This window comes from Eulemur rufifrons, chromosome 19, assembly GCF_041146395.1.
Source record: "Eulemur rufifrons isolate Redbay chromosome 19, OSU_ERuf_1, whole genome shotgun sequence".
NCBI classification, from domain to species: Eukaryota; Metazoa; Chordata; class Mammalia; order Primates; family Lemuridae; genus Eulemur; species Eulemur rufifrons.
The window spans coordinates 7,352,317-7,376,931 of record NC_091001.1 but is presented as its reverse complement, the minus strand read 5'-3'; the positions used below and the strand labels follow the sequence as shown (position 1 = coordinate 7,376,931).

Here is a 24,615-nt window from a genome sequence, read left to right as displayed (position 1 = left end):
CATAAAAAGGCAGTTGGTTTCCCCCAAGTGCATGATCCACGAAAGCCAGTATGGTTTTTTTGTTTTTTTTTTTTGAAACTTTAACTCAGCTACAACAGGAAGAGAGCAAGTCTTAAGTGACAGTCTTTTATGATCAAACCTCGAAAAGCATACACTGTCACTTCCACAACAGCTTATTAGTTACTCAGGTCACCCCTATTTAGTGTTGGAGGGGCCTACACAAGGGAGTAACTACAAGGAAATGAGGATCATTCAGGGTAACCTTGGATGCTGACTGTAATACTATGCCTCCTGATATTTATACCTTGTATAGTACTCTCCCACAATTACTCTGGGTTTGGCCATGCAACTTATTTTGACCAAAGGGACATTAACAAGCCTGATGCAAGGAGAGGCCTGATAAACACTTGCATATCATTGAGGCTGCAATGCTCCTTATGGAGACCCAGCTACCATGCTGTTAGGAAGACCAGACTATTCGAAAGAGAGGACATGTGTAGAATCCTGGAAAATGAGACAAAAAGACCATGTGGAAGAGAACTGAGAGCTCCCATCTAAATTTAGCTCCAAGAGTGACCCTAGTGGAAGTAGAATTTCATAAGAAAACATGATGGGTAGAGAGGAGAAAACCTATGGTGGCAGTGAAGGCCTTGATGCCACATATGTCAAATTAATTCTGATGGTCATGAATTTATTGAAAAAGAGAGCATGCACTAACCTCTGGAACAATAAAAGCCATGCTGAGTGGCCCATGTCAGTTTTTGAGAACAAAATCAATGAGCTCAATTTTAGAGAGATCCCTTCACATGTGCTATATCAGACGTATGCAAGTGGCCAGGCATGGTGGCTCATGCCCATAATCCTAGCACTTTCAGGTGGGGAGAACCACTTGAATTCAGGAGTTCACGACTAGCCTGAGCAAAACATAGCAAGACCCTATCTATATAAAAAAAAAGAAAAGAAAAATAAGACAGACATGGTGACATGTGCCTATAGTCCTAGCTACTCGAGAGGCCAAGGTGGGAAGATTGCTTGACCTTAGGAGTTCAAGACGAGCCTGAGCAAGAGCGAGACCCATATCTCTACTAAAAATAGAAAAATTAGCCAGACATTGTGGCGCATGCCTGTAGTCTCAGCTACTTAGGAAGCTGAGACAAAACTATCCCTAGAGCCTACGAGTTTGAAGTTGCAGTGAGCTACAATGACACCACTGCACTCTACCCAGGATGACAGAGTGAGACTCTGTCTCCAAACAAAACAACGCAAAACCCAGCTGTTATTAAAAAGATAAAAAATAACAGATGTTGGCAAGGATGGAGACAAAAGTGAACTCTTACACAGTTGGGGGGGAATGTAAATTAGTGCAACCTCTATGGAAAACAGTACAGATATTTCTCAAAGAACTAAAAACAGAACTAACCTTTGATCCATCAATCCCCACCTACTGGGTGTCTATCCAAGGAAAATAAATTACTACATCAAAAAGATACCTTCACTCATGTTTATCGCAGCACTATTCACAATACCAAAGGCATGGAACCAACCTGAGTATCCATCAATGGATGACTGGATAAAGAAAATGTGGTATACATTCACAATGGAATACTATTCAGTGATTTAAAAAAAGAATAAAATCATGTCTTTTGGAGCAACATGGATGGAACTGGAGGACATTATCTTAAGTGAAACAACTTAAATACAGAAAGGCAAATACCACATATTCTCTTTTGTAAGTGGGAGCTAAATAATGTGTACACATGGATGTAGAGTGGAGAAATGATAAGACAAGGGAGGCAGAGGTGACTCAGAAGGGTGGGGGATGGGGGTGGATGATGAAAAATTACTTAATGGGTACAAAGGATTATTCCATGATGGACGTACTAAAAGCCCTAACTTCACCACTATGCAATGTATCTATGTAACAAAATTACACTTGTACCCCATAAACTTATACAATGAAAATTTTCCTTAACCAAAAAGTAATGATAAAGATAGATCATTTTAGAACCTACAAAAAAATTAATTTTCAGTGAAATAAAAGTTGAAATTTGGCCAGGCGCGGTGGCTCACGCCTGTAATCCTAGCACTCTGGGAGGCTGAGGCGGGAGGATGGCTTGAGGTCAGGAGTTCGAGACCAGCCTGAGCAAGAGTGAGACCCTGTCTCTACTAAAAATAGAAAGAAATGATCTAGACAGCTAAAAATACATATAGAAAAAAATTAGCCGGGCATGGTGGCACATGCCTGTAGTCCCAGCTACTCGGGAGGCTGAGGCAGAAGAATTACTTGAACCCAGGAGTTTGAGGTTGCTGTGAGCTAGGCTGACGCCACGGCACTCTAGCCTGGGCAACAGAGCGAGACTCTGTCTCAAAAAAAAAAAGTTGAAATTTGAAAGGCAAATCTAAGAAACTTTTTAAAGATAATAAAGAATAATATGTTCATGTAGGAAGGATTTCTTAAATTAAGACACAAAAAGCTCAAACTATAAAGACTGATTTTTTTTTTTTTTTTTTTTGAGACAGACTCTTGCTCTGTGACACCAGCTGGAGTGCAGTAGCATCATCATAGCTCACAGCAACCTCAAAGACCTGGGCTCAAGCTATCCTCCTGCATCAGCCTCCCAAGTAGCTGGGACTATAGCAGCACGCCACCATGCCTGGCTAATTTTTTCTATTTTTAGTAGAAACCAGATCTTGCTCTTGCCCAGTTTAGTCTGATACTCCTAGCCTCAACAAGCAAGCTTCACGCCTCAGCCTCCCATAGTGCTAGGATTATAGGCGTGAGCCATCGAGCCTGGCCTAAAGACTGATTATTCCTACAAAATTAAAATTAACGTGCATGCATCAAAAGACATCACTAAAAAGTTTTAAAAAGACATGCCACAGAAAGGAAGCACATATTTACAGAAGGTATAACAATTAGTCTACTATAAAGTAATCCTAGAATCCAGTAAGAAAAAGAAAACTCAACTGAAAATGGACAAATGACTTGCTAGACTAGGCACTTTCATGAATGAAACCCAAATAGTCAATATAAAGAGGGACACTAAATTTCACCAGAGGCCAACGAAATGCTAAATAAAACAATGGCAAGAGATTGACATTTTAATAATACCAAGTTCTCTGATCCATTTTAAAAGTTGCTTTGTACCCCTGTGAAGTCAATTCTCAACTTCTTCTTCATCCCTTAGCAACCCCTGATCTGTGTTCTGTCCCTATAATTTTACCTTTTCCGGAATGTCACATATAAATGGTACTATATATATAGTGCTGATTGGATCTAATTAGATTCATTTAGAATAATGCATCTGAGATCCACTGTATTATTTTATTATCAGCAATTCATTCTTTTTAATTGCTGAGTAGTATTATATTGGGAACAGTTTAATTCTATTATGTTCAAAGAATACATTAATACTTTGTATGATTTCAATCACTTTAAATTTTTCAAGATTTGTTGGCCCAGCATACAGACTGTTTCTAGTGTTTGACAATTATGAATGAAGCCACTATAAATATTTGTGTACGGGCTTTTTAATGAACATGTTTATATATCTCTTGGTTTTGTAAAAACCTAAGATGATGCTGGTGGGCTTTACGCTAAGTGTATGTTTAACTTTATAATAAGTTGCCAAAACATTTTCCAAAGTGGCTGTATTATTTAGTGCTCCCATCAGCACTGTATGACTGGATGCCGTGGATGCTCAGCAACCTTGCTGGATGTTCGTTCTTAGCTACTCTAACAGGTGTGTGGTGGTATTTTATTGTGGTTTTGATTTGTATTTTCCTAATCACTAATGAAATCAACTCAACTGGGCATCTTTTCAGGTATTTACTTGCATCTGTATGTTCTCTTGGTCAAGCACCTCTTCAATTCTTTTGCCTTTTTTTCTTACGTCTTTATCAGATATGTATTTTACAAATATATTCTCCTAGTCTGTGACTTGTCTTTTAACAGTGTAAAAATTTTAACTGATGAAGGATTTAATATATGAAGTCTAATTTATCAATTGTTTTCTTTTATAGTTTGTGCTTTTTATGTCCTAAGAAATCTTAGCCTAACCAAAGATTGCAAATATTTTCTCTTAGGTTTTCTTGTATAAGTTCTATAGTTTTAAATTTTTACATTTATGGCTATATTCATTCTGAGTTAATTTCTGTATGTGGTGAAAGCTTTGGTGAAGATGTGCTAGCCTCATTTCTAGAAAAGACTATTTTTCTCCATTGAATTATCTTGGTGGCATCTTTGTTGAAAAAAACTGACTATAATGTGTAGGCCTATTTCTGGACTCTCTGCTATGTTCCAATGATCTATGTGTGCCCCCTTACCAATACCACACAGTTTGATTACTGTAACTCTATAATAAATTCTGAAATCAGGTAGTGTGCAAGTTATCCCAGTCAATAGAAAAATGGGGAAAAGATCTGAACAGACACTTTACAAAAGAAATATACACTGGCAGTAGGAATATAAAATGGTATAACCATTTTGGATAACTGGCAGTTCTTCATAAAGTTAAAGATACATTTAACATTTAAGGCAAAAATTCCACTCAAATATTTACTGAAAACATGTCACACAAATACAAATAAATGTTCATAACAGCTTTATTCAGAATATCACAAAATTGGAAATAACCAACTGTCTATCAAAGTCAATGGATAAATCCATTGTGGTATACCCATACAAAGCAATATCGACTGACAATAAAAAGAACCTGATATAGGCAACAACATAGATAAATCTCAAGAATACACTAAGATAAAGAAGCCAGATATAAATGGGAAGCAGGGAGGACTAAAAGGGAAAGTAGGAAACTGTTTGGGGTAATAGATATGTTCACTATTTTAATTGTGTTGATGGGTTCTAGGTTGTATATATATGTCAAAACTTGTCAAGTTATGTCCTGACAGCAATTCTCAAACACCAAACGGGTATCCTACATTGCAATTCAGTTCTCACACTAACTACCCAAAGTTAGCACAGACCTCACAAGTTAAACGGCAAAGTTCTTCACAGGACTGCTCCCCACTTCAGAGGCCAGCAGCAAGGTTTGGGGACCATCTGCACTTCTGACAGACCAGCTATAAATTTAGGGCTTCTCATAACCCCTTGAGGTTCAATAATTTGCCAGAATCACAGAGCTCACTGAAAGCACTGTATTTATACGATTATAGTTTTATTATTAAGGATACAACTCAGGAACAGCCAAAATGAAGAAATATATAAGTCGAAGTCTTTGGGTGGTGGTGGAAGAGAGTTTCCATGCCCTCTTCTTATGGAATTTGCGACCCGCACCCTCCCAGAATATCAAAGTGTTCACCAATCAGGAAGCTACCCTGAGCTTAGGTGTCTAGAGGCTTCAACAGGGTTTTATTACATAGGTCTGATAAAATCTTGACTGAACTCAATCTCTAGCCTCCCTCCTGGGAGGTCAGATGGTTGAAAGTTCCAACCTTCTAATTATGTTCTTGGCCTTTCTAGTGACCAGGCCCCACTAAGAAGCTACCTAGGGGCCCTGCCTGGAGCTGCCTCATTAGCACAACAGAGACATTCTCACTTGGGAAATTCCAAGGGTTTCTGAAGCTCTGTGACAGGAATCAGGACAAAGACCAGATAGATTATATCACACTGTATATTTTAAATATGTCCAATTTATTGTATACTATTTCAGTATTTCAATTATATCTCAATAAAGCCGTTTTTATAAAAGTCATTGCATTGGGGCGGGGGGAAGTAACTAAAAAACCTTAATAAATCTCCTTCACAAGAATTAATTTTTTCTTTTCTTTTCTTTCTTTCTTTCTTTTTTTTTTTTTTGTGAGACAGTCTTGCTGTGTTGCTTGGGCTAGAGTGCCGTGGCGTCAGCCTAGCTCACAGCAACCTGAAACTCCTGGGGCTCAAGTGATCCTTCTGCCTCAGCCTCTCAAGTAGCTGGGATTACAGGCATGTGCCACCATGCCCCGCTAATTTTTTCTATATATTTTTAGTTGTCCAGCTAATTTTTTTTTTTTTTTTTTTTTTTCCAGTAGAGACAGGGTCCGCTCTTGCTCAGGCTGGTCTCGAACTCCTGAGCTCAAATGATCCACCCGCCTCCCAGAGTGCTAGGATTACAGGCGTGAGCCACCTCGAGGGGCCAAGAATTAATTTTTTCTAAGTCCACACAGAAAATGAGAACACCCATTCGCTGTTAATTGTAATGTAAATTGGCACACAATCACTTTGGTGTTTTCAGTTAAGCAGAAGATTTGCAAACCCAAAGATTCAACAATTCCACCTCTATCTGTGTCCTAAAGTAGCTTATACATGAACAATGGTGTATGTATGCAAGGATGATCACAGTGTTAAAAAAGGTTTACCTAAAACTGCCTCCTTACATATTTTAAGTTCAGCCTAAAGGTTTCTCCATACATAGTGAACTATACATAACTGGATATAGACTATAACCTACTCTTGAACCAATCAGAGTATCGGCCAATCACAGGCAGCCAACTGTTCAGACCATGTTCAAATAAGGCAGTCAACCCTTGTTTCTGTATCTCACTCTACTTCTTCTGTCCATTTAACCTCATCTGACCATATAGCAGCCCCAGAGTCTCTCTGAACCTATTCTGGTTTAAGGGGGACTGCCCAATTCTCATATTGTTCTTTGCTAAATTAAACTCCATTAAATTTAATTTGTCTAAAATTGTTCTTTTAAAAGCAATGTTGTTTATACAAGCCAAAAAACAAGTGCAAAATGTCAAAATAAGATAGCATGAATTGTACAGTGAAGTACTATACAGCAATAAATATAATTTAAAAACAGATATAAGCCATAATAACATGGATGAAGGTCAAACATCATGTTGAAAAAGATGCATTAACACAAGGAACCATGGCTGGGCAAGGTGGCTCATGCCTGTAATTCTAGCACTTTAGAAGGTCAAGGCGGTAGGATTGCTTGCGTTCAGGAGCTCCAGACCAGTTTGAACAAGAGCGAGACCCCCCCCCCTACTAAAAATAGAAAAATTAGCTAGGTGTGGTGGCTTGTGCCTATAGTCCCAGCTACTCAGGAGGCCAAAGCAGGAGGATTGCTTGAACCCAGAGGTTTGAGGTTGCTGTGAGCTGTGATGACACCACTGCACTCCAGCCAAGGCAACAGAGGGAGATCTTGTCTCAAACAAACAAACTAACAAAAAACTACAAGGACCACACAGTATAATTCTATTCTACTCATATTAAATTAAAAAACTAGGCCGGGAGCGGTGGCTCACGCCTGTAATCCTAGCACTCTGGGAGGCCGAGGTGGGTGGATTGTCTGAGCTCAGGAGTTCGAGACCAGCCTGAGCAAAAGTGAGACCCCGTCTCTACTAAAAATAGAAAGAAATTAGCTGAACAACTAAAAATATACAGAAAAAATTAGCTGGGCATGGTGGCACACGCCTGTAGTCCCAGCTACTCGGGAGACTGAGGCTGGAGGATCGCTTGAGCCCAAGAGTTTGAGGTTGCTGTGAGCTAGGCTGACGCCACGGCACTCTAGCCCTGGCAACAGAGCGAGACTCTGTCTCAAAAAAAAAAAAAAAAAAACTAAAACAAGAAAAAAATGAACCTATTACTTTCAGAGATGTATGCATAGTGATAGGACGGCATCGCTAATAAGTTTTCTAATAGAGAAAAATAAACTAACAGAAAAAGGGGGGAAGATCATTGCTTCTTGCTTGATTAACTGCATGGACCTTAACTCACTGTCTTTAAGATTAACCACCTGTGGAGATGGTTTTTACAGCATTTGAAAAGAGCTGAGGGGACAAAAGAGGAGTGTAAATCTTCCTCCTTGACATCTGCCAGACCAGCAGACACCGACCACATTCCAAAGGAGACTGATAGGACTGCCTCAAGGAGAAGAAAAAAGGGGAAAAACAAACACCCTAACATCTCACAGCTGTATCCTACTAATCAGTTTACAGCAATAAATTTTTCTTTACTCCTTTATGACCCCTAATAAAAAGTCCAAGCTACTTGTCCTCAGGGCCAGCACTCCTTTCTTTCACCTTCATGCTGTGCCCTTTTCCCCTTTCCTCTAAGGTAAAGTAAAATAAACATTTTATTTCTTTCTATCCTAATCTTGTGTTGAGAATTCTTTCTCCACCCCTGTAGTGAGTTCCCATCCTAACATCTGGTGGCCCGTACAGGGAGCCTCTTCTCTACTTCTCTACCTCCACATGTACAGGGAACTCACTCTCTACCTCCAGATGGGGAGATTACTTTTCTGCATCTGTCTCAAGACTGCTCCCTCCTCTGCTACACAGCTCTCAGGACATCCTTCTTGGTGCCCATACCATTCGGATTTTGGTAAGTCTCTAGGGCTTTGGAGATGGTCATACACTTGATAAAGAGTCAGCAATTTCATGATTATGGGAAACCCCAGCACCAGATCTGCCACTCTCGGAGAGGTACCTTGGAGGGACTTCTCCCAGACCCAAGGATGCCCACTTTCTGGCCAGAACCCTACGTCTCGTTTAGGATTTGATTCAGAACTCAGGGACATCTGCTTTCTAATCAGCATCCCAGAGGTCGTCTAATGGGGGACGACGCCTCACTCAGACTGTCACTGTTTCGATGTATGACTGTTCTTAAAGACCTTCCCTCCTCTTTTTCGTTTTCCTAGTTGCTGTCATGGGCAACATTCAGTTGGACCCACCTAAAGACTCCCCATTGGGATGTCACCTTAAGAACTTAGAAACTTTAAGACTTATCTAATCTCTGTCCTAAATGTTCAGTCTTCTATTGCAATACAGCCTGGCCACAATATAAATTAAATGACCAGGAGATTTGGCCCGAGAATGGATCTCTTAATCATATCTTTCTACAACTAGACTTACTGCCGCTGGCTCAACAAGTGGTCTGAAGTTCCCTACATTCAGGCTTTCTTTGAACTTGCTAAACATCCTGATCTTCACTCTGCCTGTCACACATTACTTCTTACCTCTGCATCTCTCCCGCTGTCTTCACTTTCCAAATGAAGTTTCTCTTTCAGCTACCCCTGTGCCTCCCAGCCCCCTTCTTCTCCTTCTCTGCCACTCTTACCCAGCTGTACTCACTCCAGCCAACTGTTCCAAACTCCCTCCCCACCTGTGCACCAGATCCCTCTCCAAGAGGTTAGTGGGTCAAAAGACATTATAAGTTACTCAGAGCCAAGATGAAAATTTAGCACTTTTTCATTCACGACTATTTGAAGCCATTTGCCTCTTCACTAATTCAGATCCTCTCTATAAGGGAGAGACAAACTATCTTAGCAATGCGTTTCATCCCCAGTCAGCCCCCAACATTTGGTGTAAACTCCAAAAACATGAAGAGGGACCTCAAACTCCACAAGCAGGACCTTTCAGCCTGGTCTTCAAGGTCTTTAATAACTGAGATGAGGAGAGGAAAGAAAAAAAGAGGGAAAGGTACCAACAGTGGGCCCCGAGAGCAGAAAGAAATTTTCCAAATGGTGGCTAACTCTATAAAAAAGCTTTTCAGAGACAGGGTTACTCAAAAGGTTCAGGAAGAAGGCACTAGGACCATGCTCTTCTCCAGAAACTAAACCCTACTTCATCTACAACCAGTTAGGTCTCTGAAATAAGGCCCCAGGAGGCCTCCACTGGGACCATGCTCTCTCTGCAAAAGGGAGGAGCATTGGACGTGGGAGTGCTCCCTCCTTGAGACAGGGGACTGCACTTGCCTTCTGGAACTGGTGGGCCCTCCTGAGCCGACATCCTCCATATCCAAGGACCCTCTGGGACTGGTTCAGTCTGACTGATAGACCCTGGCTTCGAAACCAGCTTCACTTCATAACATCGAGATGGCTGAGCCTTAGGGAATGCCCTCTGTCACAGGTGTTAATCACTGTTCTGATTAACACCAGAGCCACTTACTCAGCTCTTCCTGAATTTTGGGGACCTCTATTTCCCTCCTCTATTTCCATTGTTGGAGTGGAAGGTAAAATACAAAAACCCCCTATCTACTCTACAGCCCTTCTGCTAGCCTGGAGGTCAGGTCTTTGCTCACTTCTTTTCTAGTACTTCCCAACTGCCCTATCCCTTACTGGAAAAAGATCTTATGGTTAAGTTAAACAACCAACTCCTTTTAACACCACAGACTTGCTTTCTCAGGTTCCCAAAAAAAGCTTAACTGGGACTTTACGTACAACCTTTTTTGTTCCCTTGGTATACTCTGTGCTTTCAAAATGTAAGCTTTCCACCTTGTTTCACCTAAAAATATCTGCTTCTGTCTATATGTCTGTATGTTTATGTGCCTATATGTCATGTGTATGTGATGTTTTACTATCAAAATATGTAAAAGAGCTCTAATTAATTGGCTTAAAGAAAAAGTAAAAGCTTAAATCAAATACTTTATTAAGAACATAAGAAAGAACTCAAATGTCTTTTAGTTCATGTGACTTTGGTAACCTTTGATAAATCAAACTAGTTTTAAAATTGTTATGAAAGTCTAAATGCTTTAAGATCATAACTGATACATCAGTGAAAGTAGATACATTCCAGATGGCCACCAAAAAACAGGATATGTTATTGTCACAACTACTCATACAACTGAAGAGTACTCCTTTACCATCTGGCACCTCTGCTCAAAAGGCAGAGCTAGTTGCCCTTATTAGGGCCTTACAACTAGGTAAAGACCAAAGATTTAACATTTTCACTGACTCCAAGTATGCTTATCACATCCTACACTCTCATGCAGCTATTTGGAAAGAATAGGGACTTCTCACTGCTCAAGGTACTTCTGTCAAACATGTCAACCTCATCATACAACTCATACAGGCAGCTCAGTTACCCAAACAAATAGCTGTCATTCACTGCAAGGCACACTAATTTTCTCAGTCCCTTGAAGCCCTAGGAAATAACAGCAGATAGGGGGGCTAAATGAGCAGCGATGCTTCCTTTTCCAATTACTCAAGCTCTTTCCTTCCAACACTGTCCCCAAACTACTCAGCTGCAGAAACCACCCATTTTATATAAGCAGGGGCAGTTTGGAACAGGCCCTAGCTTTTCTATAAAGGCAAATTTATTTTACCTACTACTCAAGAAAACTCCATCATTCACCACATTCACAACTCAATTCACATAGGGAGTCGACCCTTGAAAACCCTCCTATTCTCACTCCTTCACTGTCAGAAAAATTAAAACAAATCACTGAGGACTGTTCTATCTGCCAACAAGTCAGCCCTCAGGGCCACTTTAAGCCTCCTCCTTCTCTTCCTACTCACTAGCTCCGAGGTTATCTCCCTGGACAAGACTGGCAGTTAGACTTTACACGTATGCCTCCACACAAGGGATATAAATACTTTTTAACCTTCATAGATACGTTTTTGGGTTGGTCAGAAGTTTTCCCTACTAAAACAGAACAGGCCTCTGAAGTCACCCGAGGAGTTCTTCAGGAAATAATTCCTCGCTTTGGGCTTCGACTTTTCTCCAAAATGATAATGGCCCCACTTTTACATCCCAGATGACTCCACAGGTCTTGGAAGCCTTAGGTATCTCTTATAAGTTACACAGGGCTTATCACCCTCAATCCTCTACAAAGATAAAAAAGGCTCACTCAACTCTTAAATAGCAGCTTATAAAACTTTCCTTATAACTAGGCCAAAGCTGGCTAAGCTTCCTTCCCTATGCTCTTCTCAGACTCTGCATCTCCCCTCAGGTGCCTTTGTTCTTAGCCCCTTTGAACGTTTGTATGTTCAGTTTTGTTGTCTTTCACCTCAATCCCCTCACCCTAACTTGGCGCTTACCTGCAGCAGAAGAACTCACTTGACAACTTCTTAGGGAATATGCAGATATCTGCCTTCCTCAATCCCTTAATTTTAAGGAACAGCAACACTTAAAGCCTGGAGACTGGGTTTTATCTCTCAGGACAAACTGGGTTCCTCCAACTTTCAAAGAAAGGTCCTTTTCAAGTTATTCTCACTACACCCACTAAAGCTAAACTTCTGGGAATTTCCTCCTGGATTCATCTCTCCCAACTCAAACTTACTGATTCTCCAGAGGAACCTACTTCCACCCACTACGAACTTCCTGGAAATCCACCAACCTACACCTGCCAGCCCATCACCAATACCAGGCTCTGAATCAACCGACAGAAGCCCCAACACCATGAGCTTCAATAATATGCTGTGGTATATACAGGTTCGTGTTGCCCTTGTCCTGTCCTTATACTTTTCTTATTCTAAGAATTCACCACAACCCAGCTTACATACCAGGCAAGTCCGTCTTTTGCCCATACTGGAAACCCCAATGGTAACCCTACTTTCTATGTCCCCACCATGGGCATTTTAACACATCCCTGTTTGCCTACAGTCTATGTGGTGTATGTGTGTACACACTGGGAATCCTCTGTCTCTGCTGTTTGGTCTTTTATGCCATTTGGACCTGGGACAGGTTGTCTGCAGTACCAGTTGGTTTAAGTTTCTTACACACTTCTCTGATGCGGTGTTCCTGGACTTGTGTTTAAAACCTTTTAAATTTCTCTTTGTATTACATGCCAGGTCTCCACATTGTATCCATGTTTAAAGTGATGGACAAATTACATCAAAAAATTTTTTTTTACTCTACGGAGTTAAAATATAATGTTTGTTAAATTCTCTATCTCTATTTTCTTTTCTTCCTTCTTTGAAACTACAGTTGCTAAATTACTGATATTGAGATAAAGCTCACTGTCTATGTTATCACTAATTTAAGGTTACTTGAAACAGCCAGTTCTGGCAACAATGAAAACTCATTTAAAACTAAAGGAAAAAAAGGTAAAAAAACCAATACCCTTTACTAATAAGGTAATTCTGGTACATCTGACGAGTGGGATTTTAAACTCCATGTGTGGCCATAGTTCCCTTAGTTGTGACCGTTTCTGGGACTTCTAACAGCTCTGATTTTAGCTTTCATTTTTGGACCCCGCATTCTCCACTATTTAATAACATTCATACAAAACCAAATTCAAGCCCTAGCTATTTCTCTCCAGCAAAACCCCCATCCTGCCTCTACTCTGGTTTTTAAGTCCTTTCCAGTTTCCTTTCCTGTTTCATACCATTATTTAGAACATAATTTTTTTTAATCTATACATTTTTTGCTGGTAGCTTGAAGAAGCACTTAATATCTAATATATACATGAGGTGAAAACTAAGACAGACAAGTGAGGCAGAAGCACAGTTAATGCATAAAGCCTTTAGAAATACAAAATTTAAAAGTCTACCTAACATACACTCAAATCTTGGAATTCAGCACAATAGAGCAACTTTGGGGCCCAAAGCTCAAAGTTCAAGTGATTCACTGACCAACTTTATCACATCATTATGTCTTTTCATAGCACTTACATTGTAAATTCTTTTAAAAAATACATCATTATTCTTAAGAGCTCAGACTGCTCATCTCAAAAGTGAATTTGTGGCTGAGCAAGGTGGCTCATACCTGTAATTCTAGCACTCTGGGAGGCCAAGGCGAGAAGACCACTTGAGGTCAGGAGTTTGAGACCAGCCTGAGCAAGAGTGAGACCCAAGCTCTACTAAAAATTAGCTGGGCGTGGTGGTGTGCACCTGTAGTCCCAGCTACTCAGGAGGCTGAGGCAGGATGATTGCCTTAGCCCAGGACTTTGAAGTTACTTTGAGGTAGGCTGACACTGCAGCACTCTAGCCCAGTCAACAGAATGAGACTCTGTCTCAAAAAAAAAAAAAAGTGAGTTTGCTTCATACAGAATACAGTTGATAAAATTTAGATTCCACCGCCATTGCCCCTAGTTTATGCCTTTTTTACATCGTACCCAACTTTAGTCCCTTTAGATCTCAAAACCAAACACAGCGCTTCTAAATTATTTTTATTCTTATTTTAATGTTATCCCAAGTCAAACAATGGTGTCCCACTGATATTTTAAATATCATGGGGGGGTGGGGAAGGGAGGGATATATACCTACATGATGGGTGCAACGCGCACTATCTAGGGAACAGACACACCTGGAGCTCTGACTTGGGGGGAAAGGCGGTACATGGGCAACATATGTAACCTGCAATTCTGTATCCCCCATAACAATAAGATGAAATAAATAAATAAATAAATATCATTATCAATTTTATAATTTTATTTTCCTTTCATGCATGCACATATATACATATTTTATAAATAAATATAAAATGTTATATAATTTCAACTCTCCACTCTAGTCAAATTGGGTTTATTCATTATCTTGCAAAAACACCTGTGCCTCTTTACAGCCTTGCACAGAAAAAAGAGAACTCATACAGCTCAACATTTCTTGAATGAAATCTGTGAATATGTCCTAAAATTGCTTGTACTCCTCACTACATCCCCCATCCCAAACATACACTTATTAAAATCATATCAGCCCTTAAGGTTCCAGCCCAAATTCCACTGCCTCTTCTTGAAGCTCTCTACTTTCTCTACTTGACCACCCTAGTCTGAAGGGACTCCTTCGAACTGAAAATGCTGGACCAATTACAAGGCAATTATCTTACAATGTCTCATGCTGTGATTATTAGTATAAAACCATGTCTCCTCCACAAGACTGTGATCTAAAGGATGGGGTTATGTTTTACATATTCCACATCTGCCTTACAAAGTAAGACACAGGTACATAATATTTTCTGAAGGAATAAAGTGTATTAGTCTATTTTTTACATGGTGCAGACTTTAGTGATTGACCAACTCTGAGAACAGAAATCTCTCTGAAATTCTTATTTGGCAAGAGCCATGTAATTAGTATACATTAGGACTAAGTGTTGTTATTAAGATAAAACAACAATAAAGCATCAATATAGGTAATTTCTTTCAATTTCAACAAATTATTCAATGGGAAAAACTCAATAACCTGTTTTCCTAATAAAGAGATTATTTGAAAATATAATTGGTTTTATAACTATTATATTTAGTCAAGGTTAGTATTATTTAATGAGACAAGACTATTATTTCATACTTAACTTGTACAGTATCAAAAAAGTTAGACGCCACATGTTTTACTATCCTCTTCTTAAACTCCAAACCCACTTCTACTTTAAAGACTCATACTATCAGACCCAAAACTACACTATTAATGATTTCTTAAGGTTTCTGAATTACATAAAAATGTTTTACTTGGCCAGGTGCAGTGGTGCATGCCTGTTGTCCCAGCTACTCAGGAAGCTGAGGTGGGAGGATTGCTTGAGCCCAGGAATTCAAGCATACAGTTGCACCACTACACTATAGCCTGGGCAACACAGACACTGTCTCTAAAAATGACAACTTAGATGAAATGCACAAATTTCTAGAAAGACACAAACTACTGAAATTGACTCAAAAGAAATAGAAACTCTTAATGGACCCATAACAAATGAAGATATTGAATTAGCAATCAAAAAACTACAAAGAAAAGCCCAGGCTCAGATAGCTTTACTGAATTCTGAACATTTAAAGAATTAATACCAATTCAACATTTCCCAAAACTGAAAGATGATGGAGCACTTCCAAATCATTTTATGAGGTTAAAACCAGACAAAGACATCACAAGAAAACTATAAACCAGTATCTTTTATGAAAATGGATGCAAAAATCTCTGACAAAACAGAGTCAGCCCTCCATATGCATGGGTTCCAAATTCATGGATTCAACCAACCCTGGATCAAAAATATTGGGGGGAGGGGGACAATTGGAAAACACAGTAAAAATAATAAAATTAAAAAAAAACAGTACAGCATAACTATGTACATGGCATTTACATTGTATTACATATTATTAATAATCTAGAGATGATTTAAAGTGCACGGGAAGATATGCACAGGTTATATGCAAATGCTATGCCATCTTATATAAGGGACTAGAACATTCATGAATTTTGGTTTCCTTAAGAGCTCCTGGAACCAATTCCCCATGGATACCAAGGGATGACTGCACTAGCAAACCACATTCAGCAATATATAAAAAGAACTATGACCAAATGAGATTTACTCCAGGAATGCAAGGTTGGCTTAACATCTGAAAAATCAATTAATGTCATACATATGAAGACTAAAAAACAAAAATCACAAGATCATCTCAAAAGATACAGAAAAATCATTTTACAAAATCCAATGGCCTTTGATGATCAAAAAATACTCAAGAAACTATAAATAGAAAGATAATTCCTCAAAATGATAAAGAGCTTTTATGAAATATCCACAGCCAACATCATACTTAAGGCAAAAAACTGGATGTTCTCCTCTTAAGATTAAGAACAAGGCCCCAGTCACTGAGCCGCCGCCGAGGACTCAGCAGCCTCCCCCTTGAGCCCCCTCGCTTCCCGACGCTCCGTCCGCCCCGCCCGCCTTCTCCCGCCGCCGCCTTCCGCAGGCCGTTTCCACCGAGGAAAAGGAATCGTATCGTATGTCCGCTATCCAGAACCTCCACTCTTTCGACCCCTTTGCTGATGCAAGTAAGGGTGATGACCTGCTTCCTGCTGGCACTGAGGATTATATCCATATAAGAATTCAACAGAGAAACGGCAGGAAGACCCTTACTACTGTCCAAGGGATCGCTGATGATTACGATAAAAAGAAATTAGTGAAGGCGTTTAAGAAGAAATTTGCCTGCAATGGTACTGTAATTGAGCATCCAGAATATGGAGAAGTAATTCAGCTACAGGGTGACCAGCGCAAGAACATATGCCAGTTCCTTGTAGAGATTGGACTGGCTAAGGACGATCAGCTGAAGGTTCATGGGTTTTAAGTGCTTGTGGCTCACTGAAGCTTAAGTGAGGATTTCCTTGCAATGGGTAGAATTTCCCCTCTGTCCCTTGTCACAAGTTTAAAAACCTCACAGCTTGTATAATGTAACTATTTGGGGTCTGCTTTTAACTTGGACTAGTGTAACTCCTTCATGCAATAAACTGAAAAGAGCCAAAAAAAAAAAAAAAAAAGATTAAGAACAAGACAAGGCCGTCTGCTCTGACTTCTTCTATTTAATTATACTGAAGGTTCTAGCCAGGGCAGCTGGGCAAGGTAAAGAAATAAAAGGGATCCAGGCCGGGCGCGGTGGCTCACGCCTGTAATCCTAGCACTCTGGGAGGCCGAGGTGGGCGGATCGTTTGAGCTCAGGAGTTCGAGACCAGCCTGAGCAAGAGCGAGACCCCATCTCTACTAAAAATAGAAAGAAATTATATGGACAGCTAAAAATATATATAGAAAAAATTAGCCGGGCATGGTGGCACATGCCTGTAGTCCCAGCTACTCGGGAGGCTGAGACAGGAGGATCGCTTGAGCTCAGGAGTTTGAGGTTGCTATGAGCTAAGCTGACGCCACGGCACTCACTCTAGCCTGGGCAACAGAGTGAGACTCTGTCTCAAAAAAAAAAAAAAAAAAAAAGAAGAAGAAATAAAAGGGATCCAAATTGAAAAAAAAGACGTAAAATGATCTTTATTGGCAGATGACATGATCTTTCACATAGAAACTCCTACAAAAGCCACTAAAAACTATTAAAACTATTTAGCAAAGTTGCAGGATGCAAGATCAATATTAAAAAAAAATCAATCATATTTTTATATACTTGGAATGAATAATCTGAAAAAGAAATTAAGAAAGCAATTTCATTTAAAATAGCATCAAAGAGAATAAAATACTTAGGAATGAATTTGACAAAATAAGTGCAAAACTTACAGTCTACAAAACATTGTTGAAAGAAATTAAAGCTCTAAATAAATGCAGAAACATCCCATTGTTCACACAATGGAAGACTCAGCATTGTTAAGATGGCAAAAGTCCCCAGTTCCCAAACTGATGTACACACTGAGTGTGCTACTGCACTCCAGCCTCGGCAACTGAGTGAGACCCTGTGGAAGGGAAGGGGAGGGGGAGGGGGATGGAGAGGAAAGGAAAGGAAAGGAGAAAGGAAAGGAAAGAAAAAAGAAAAGACAAGAGGAGGGGAAGGGAGGGGAGGGGGGGAGGGAGGGAGGAAGGGAGGAAGGAAGGAAGGAAGAGCTTTAAAAAGTTTATGTCAGTACAGGGGTTCTCAGTCCAATGGTAATTCTGCTCCCAGGAGACATTTGGCAATGTCCGGGAAGCAGAGAGTTACTACTGTCATTTAATGGGTGCAAGTCAGGGACGCTGCTAAACATCCTACAATGCACAAGACATCCCTCAAGAATGATCTTGTCTAAAATGTCAATAGTGCTCAGGTTTAGAAATCTTGTGTTAGAAAACACAAACTAAGTAGAAGGAAGGAAACAATAAATAGCAGAAGCAATGAAATAGAAAACAAACAAGCAATAGAGAAAATTAACAAAGCCAAAGTTAGATCTTTGGAAGGAGTAACAGATAAGCCCCTTGCTAAACAGATGAATAAAAAAAAGAGAGCCAAATACGGAATGCAAGAAGAGAATATCACCGCAGATCTATAGGCATTAAAAGGATAAGGAAATATGAATATCAACTTTATTTGAATAAATTAGACAACTTAGAAGAAATTGACAAATTCCTTGAAAATACAATGTTCCCATACATTGTTGGTGGGATGTAAAACAGTACAACCAGTTTGAGAAATGACTGGCGGTTACTTATAAAATTAAACATAATTTATCTTATGACCCAATAACTGCACTCCCACAAATTAAAGCCGATGTTCAGGAGAAGACTTGTACAGGAATGTTCATAGCACCTTTACTCACAATAGCCTAAAGTATAAGCAGTCTAAGTTTCCACCAATAAGAGAATGGTTAAAACAAATTGATAGGCTGCGGGGAGGTGGCTCACATCTGTAATCCTAGCACTCTGAGAGGCTGAGGCAGAAGATTGCCTGAGGCCAGGAGTTAGAGACCAGCCTGAGCAAGAATGAGACCCAGGCTCTACTAAAAATAGAAAAATTAGCCGGGCATGGTGGTACGCACTTGTAGTCCCAGCTACTCCGGAGGCTGAGGCAGGAAGATCACTTGAGCCCAGGAGTTTGAGGTTGCAGTGAGCTATGATGATGCCACTGTATTCTACCCAGGCCAACAGAGCAAGACTCTGTCTCAAAAAAAATAAAAATTGATACATTCATATAGTAATACTTAGCCATGAAAATGTAAAGACTAATGATAACATGCAAAAATATAGATGATTTTAAAAACATGTTGTGTGAAAGAAGTCTTACACAAGAATGCATACATACTATATGATTCTATTTATATGAAGTTTTAAAAGAAGCAAAACTAACCTAGGATTAAAAAATTAGAAGAGTGGTTGCCTATATGGGGGTGATGTAGGGGCAGGGATTGATTGAAAGGGTGCATGAGGTAACTTTCTAGGATGATAGTAATGCTCTATATCTTGATAAGAGTCTCGGTTACACAGGAATATGCATCTGTTAAAACTCATCAAATGGTACAATTAAAATGCATGCATTTCACCATACATAAATTTTATCCTCTACCCCCAAAAAAACATAGATTGATGGGTGGATATGTATATGTCCACACACACACACACACACAAAATACATAAATAAATACACACACACACACACACACACACATACACAAAGCAAAATGCAATAAAACCCAGCTCAACCAGCCTGGAATTGATTAAGTCCCCCACACTAACTGCCTGACAAAAGAAGAGATATGCTATTTCCAGGCATAAATATAGTTTACCTTAAAGTGTACTGTTCTTTTATTCATAATGTCCAGCATTCAATAAAAACAAGGGTAGTGGGGGGTGGGTAGGAACTTGAAGTATCCATTATCAAGAGATAAATTAAACAGAACCAGAAGTAGCCCAAATGCTAGATCAGGGAATTCAAAGTAACTGTGATTAAGTGGACAATATACAATGCCAAGGGGGAACTGCAGCAGGGAAATGGAAACTATATCAAACTGTCAAACAATATCAAACAGACTAGATCCTGGCAATCTACCTTGCTTAGATTAAAAAAAAAAAAAAAAGAATCAGACTGGAGAAGAGAGAAAAAATGGGGAATAAATATTTGAAGACGTTGAATGTTTTTCAAAATAATGAAAGATAAACTATCTTTCAGACTCAAGAAACTGTGAAAACCCCAAACAAGATAAATACAAAGAAAAACGCAGAAGACACATCATAGTCAAATAAAATCTTGAAGGCAGCCAAAAAAAGAAATCTCTCTTACTAGGGTAATTTACCATTTGAAATGTTCTGTTAAATTACCATCACGTATTTCAAGCACTGCCAATTTGCAAATAATTAAAGTGAAGTGATAAGTAATAAAGCCACATAAACATTTCATCTTTGATGATTCAGAAGTCCCACAGGAATCATATCACATATGTAAATAAGAATTAGTTTTGCAATGCCACACATTATTGAAAATGCAAAACAGATCAATGTTTACTTGACCCTCTTGTTTTAGAAAAAGTAAAACTCTCATTAGTAAACTATATAGAAAATGCCAATTCAATTTGAATTTTTTTGAAACTCAACATGCAGTCAGTTCAAATTAGAAAGAATAGGATGGCATGAGATATTTGGAAACCAAGAATGTCTGCCTTCTTAAGTAAATAACTCCATAAAATGAGGTTGTAAACTATTACCCTTAGAGACTTTTTGTTAAATTTTTATATGTACTTGTAAAACTGTATTTAACAGGAAGGGAGATTAATACAGAGTTCTAAATAACAGACTGCCACTAGGTAGGTAAAAGAGGTCCTGGTATACATACTTGCATGCCTTTCAAATAAATTCAAACATTTTCAGGACAGAGCTAAGTTTAAAATAATCAAGAGATAAAATTTGTTTCCAGGTAGAATTTAAACTGAATGTAAAACATCTTTTAACTAATTTTAAAAATCCTTTTTAGATAATACTTTTGAGAATATTTATTATGAAATTTAGCAATAAGAAATGTAAAATATATTTCTCAGTGGTTTTATTTTCTCTGCATCAAGATCACCTGAAGAGCTTATTTAAAATGCAGGAGGAAAAAAGAAAAAAAATTCAGATATTTGAGCCCTAAAGTACTAAATTTGCTTGCAGGTGGGGGTGGTCAGGTGGGGGAGGTTACCAGGTATCTGATTCTTAACAAAAGCACCAATTGTTTGGGAATGATAGTAAGGGGGGGGAAGCAGTTGGTATTTAAGAACTCTAAAAACATGAGAACCATTAATCTAGATTAAAGCATACTGATCATCTTCGGGATTTAAAGTCTTCTGCATCCACATAAAACGAGTAAATTGGCACTTAGAGCTCACCTTGGCCAAACAAGAAAAGTCAAAATTAGTAATATTAGGAAGACAATACAGAATCCAATTTAAAAAGTCACAGAGATTATAAATAAACATTTGGGATTTACCATGCTAAAAAATATATAGAAAAAACCAGGAATATATACTTTGGGTGATAATGATGTGTTAATGGCGGTTCACAAATGTACCACCAAGGAATGTGATGGAGAGGGATGGGGGGCCCCAAAGGGTAGCTGAAAAACTACTTTGTACTTAATTTTGTTATGAACCTAAAACTGCTCTAAAAAAGTCTATTAAAAAACTTTTCTTGGGGCTGGGGCACCGTGGCTCACACCTGTAATCCTAGTACCCTGGGAGGCCGAGGCGGGAGGATAGCTCAAGGTAAGGAGTTAGAGACCAGCCTGAGGCAGAGTGAGACACTGTTTCTACTAACAATAGAAAGAAATTAGCTGGACAACTAAAAATAAATAGAAAAAGTTAGCCGGGCATGGTGGTGCATGCCTGTAGTCCCAGCTATTCGGGAGGCTGAGGCAGAAGGATTGCTTGAGCCCAGGAGTTTGAGGTTGCTGTGAGCTAGGCTTGATGCCACGGCACTCTAGCCCAGGCAACAAAGCAAGACTGTCTCAAAGAAAAAAAAAAAAAAAAAGGCCGGGCACGGTGGCTCACGCCTGTAATCCTAACACTCTGGGAGGCCGAGGCGAGTGGATCATTTGAGCTCAGGAGTTCAAGACCAGTCTGAGCAAGAGTGAGATCCCCATCTCTACTAACAATAGAAAAAAATTATCTGGACAACTAAAATATATACAAAAAATTAGCCAGGCATGGTGGCGCATGCCTGTAGTCCCAGCTACTCGGGAGGCTGAGGCAGTAGGATTGCTTAAGCCCAGGAGTTTGAGGTTGCTGTGAGCTAGGCTGATGCCATGGTACTCTAGCCCGGGCAACAGAATGAGACTCTGTCTCAAAAGAAAAAGAAAAATATTTTCTCGGAAGCAGGTTAGAAAAGAAAAAAAAAAAGATGGGAAGAACATAGTAAATTCTAAAAAATAAATAAAAACTAAAAAATTGACCAATAAACCAAAAGAGTATAGGAAAAATGTATAAAACAATTGAGAAAGCAGCAGGGGATTACAGTATTAAAAAACCTGATAAAATATAAAAGCAAAGATGAGAACTGAATATAGCAGACAAAATTACATTAAATTTCAAAGAGATCTAAAAACAATTTCATTTTATTAATGCCTGATTTTTACCACTTTCTTCAATGTTATTTAAGTAATATGCTTCAAGAAGAAAAAAAAATTTTTTTTTGAGACAGGGTCTCACTCTGTCACCCAGGCAGTAGTGCAGTGGCATCATCATACCTCACTGCAACCTCAAACTCCTGGGCTGAAACAATTCTCCTGCCTCGGCCTCCAGAGTACAGGCACAAACCACCATGCTGGGCTAATTTTTTCTATTTTTTTGTAGAGATGAGGTCTCCCTCTTGCTCAAGCTGGTCTGGAACTCCTAGCCTCAAGCAATCCTCCCACCTCAGTCTCCCAAAGGGCTAGAATTACAGGGGTGAGCCATCTCGGCTGGCTGAAAGACGTATTTTCTAAATTATTTGGGCCAGAAACAAAGTAGTCTCCTTATGTACACTGACTTGATGTTCATGAATCTTAGCAAAAATACTTTTAGTCAATGGTTTTCTTTTCACAGATAAGGAATTCACCTCTACTTACAGTGGCTAGATTAAGGATATTCAATTTAATAAGCATTTGAAATTACAGGACATTTATTCATGGCCACTGAACTTAACACAGTTTCCAAGTATTAAACAAAATGAAATAATGGCATCAATATACTGTTAAGGTTTACTTAGAACTCACCACAGAACTGTTAGGAATATTTGTGGAAAAGCACACACTGAATATGTTAAGTAATAAAAACAACAATTCGTACTGTAACTAAGTAATCTAGGTACATAAAATTCTACTAACCACTTTTTTTAAAACTTTACTCATCCACAGCCTTCACACCAGTGTCAGAAGACTAGAATCTCAGCAACTAACTGATTTACTCAGACAGCATCAATCAGAAATGGATTGCTGTTCATCTGATCTGGGCATGAGAATAAACGGACTCCACAAACTGGCCACAAAGAAAGGGTGGTATTCATGAGCTTAAGAAACTGCTTGGTCACTTGGTCTTGCTAATCATGCAAAACCATGATTTGGCACACATCTTTCTTCTGCTCAAATGCATGAGAGATTTTTTTTTTTAATTAAAACTCCCTTCTTAGGCATTCAGGGACTTCAACAACTTCACAGGTACCTTCCTCTTTTTTTCTCCCAATTACTCTAAGCAGCAGGGTTGGGGTTAGCTGACTCTAAATTGCTTTAGCGCTAGCAAAACTGTTCTGTGTGGCCGGGTGTGGCGGCTCATGCCTGTAATCCTAGCACTTTGGGAAGCTGAGGCAATTTAAATACACCAAGCATGCTTCTGCCTCTCAGTCTTTGTTCCTGCTATTCATCTGTTTGGAATGTTTTACCACCCATTTGCCTACCCAAGTCTGAGCCTTCAAATACCAGCCTAATTGTCACCTTCACTATGAAACATTACTTGATGATTTAAAATTCTTAGTGAACCTTTTACTCAAAAACACAGGTGGAATCCTACCACATAATTGGCACTTAAATTGTAAATTATGATATGATAATCTCAAAATATGATGATCTCAAGTGGAAATCCTTTCTAGTGTTATTCCCAGTATAAATCCAGCTTCCCCCATTGAATTAATGCTATTTAAGGGCTGGCTTGACCAGCAACAATTACAGTGCTCCTACTTTGGTAAAAAGTTTTAAATGTTTGATTTTAATGATCATTTTATAACATGAAAAACACATTTATTACCACCGTTCCAAACTTTTAAAATATCGTATAATAAATAAAAAATGAGGGCCGGGCAAAGTGGCTCATGCCTATAATCCTAGCACTTTGGGAGGCCAAGGTGGGAGGATCGCTTGAGGCCCAGAGTTCAAGACCAGTCTAACATAGCAAGAACGTGTCTCTACAAAAACAGAAAAATTAGCCAGGCAAGGTGGTACATGCTTGTGGTTCAAGCTACTTGGGAAGCTGAGGCAAGAAAATTGTTTGAGCCTAGGAGTTCAAGGCTGCAGCAGTGAGCTATGATGATATCACTGTACTCTAGCCTAGAAGACAGAGAGAGAGAGAGAGAGAGGGGCCGACCCTGTCGCAAGAAAAAAAAAAAAAAAAAAGATATGTGTAAGCTCCAAAAGCTGAGGGACTCTGTATCTAGGAACACCTGTAACTGTATAGATGCATTAACAGGTGCGAAGCTGTGAATTAATATAAAATACTAAATGTCAACATCAAGGGAAAGAAATTTAGGAAATTCAGCCTGAGCAACATAGCGAGATCCTGTCCATACGAAGTG

The 24,615-nt window shown here is 39.2% G+C and overlaps 2 protein-coding genes across 5 annotated transcripts in view; one reads left to right on the top strand and one right to left on the bottom strand.

Annotated features, from left to right (window-relative positions):
* The window catches only part of PDS5A (PDS5 cohesin associated factor A), a 131,304-nt gene that overhangs the window by 94,344 nt on the left and 12,345 nt on the right, over positions 1 to 24,615 (bottom strand). The gene's annotated exons all lie outside the window — the stretch shown is intronic.
* LOC138400218 (eukaryotic translation initiation factor 1) lies at positions 16,253 to 16,886 on the top strand. Its single transcript, XM_069495180.1, has one exon. The coding sequence runs from the start codon at positions 16,376 to 16,378 to the stop codon at positions 16,715 to 16,717; it is 342 nt and encodes a 113-aa protein (XP_069351281.1). The 5' UTR covers positions 16,253 to 16,375; the 3' UTR covers positions 16,718 to 16,886.

Bases quoted from the DNA above. Each gene is read 5' to 3' on its own strand.
- LOC138400218 (XM_069495180.1), top strand. From the start codon at position 16,376: ATGTCCGCTATCCAGAACCTCCACTCTTTCGACCCCTTTGCTGATGCA.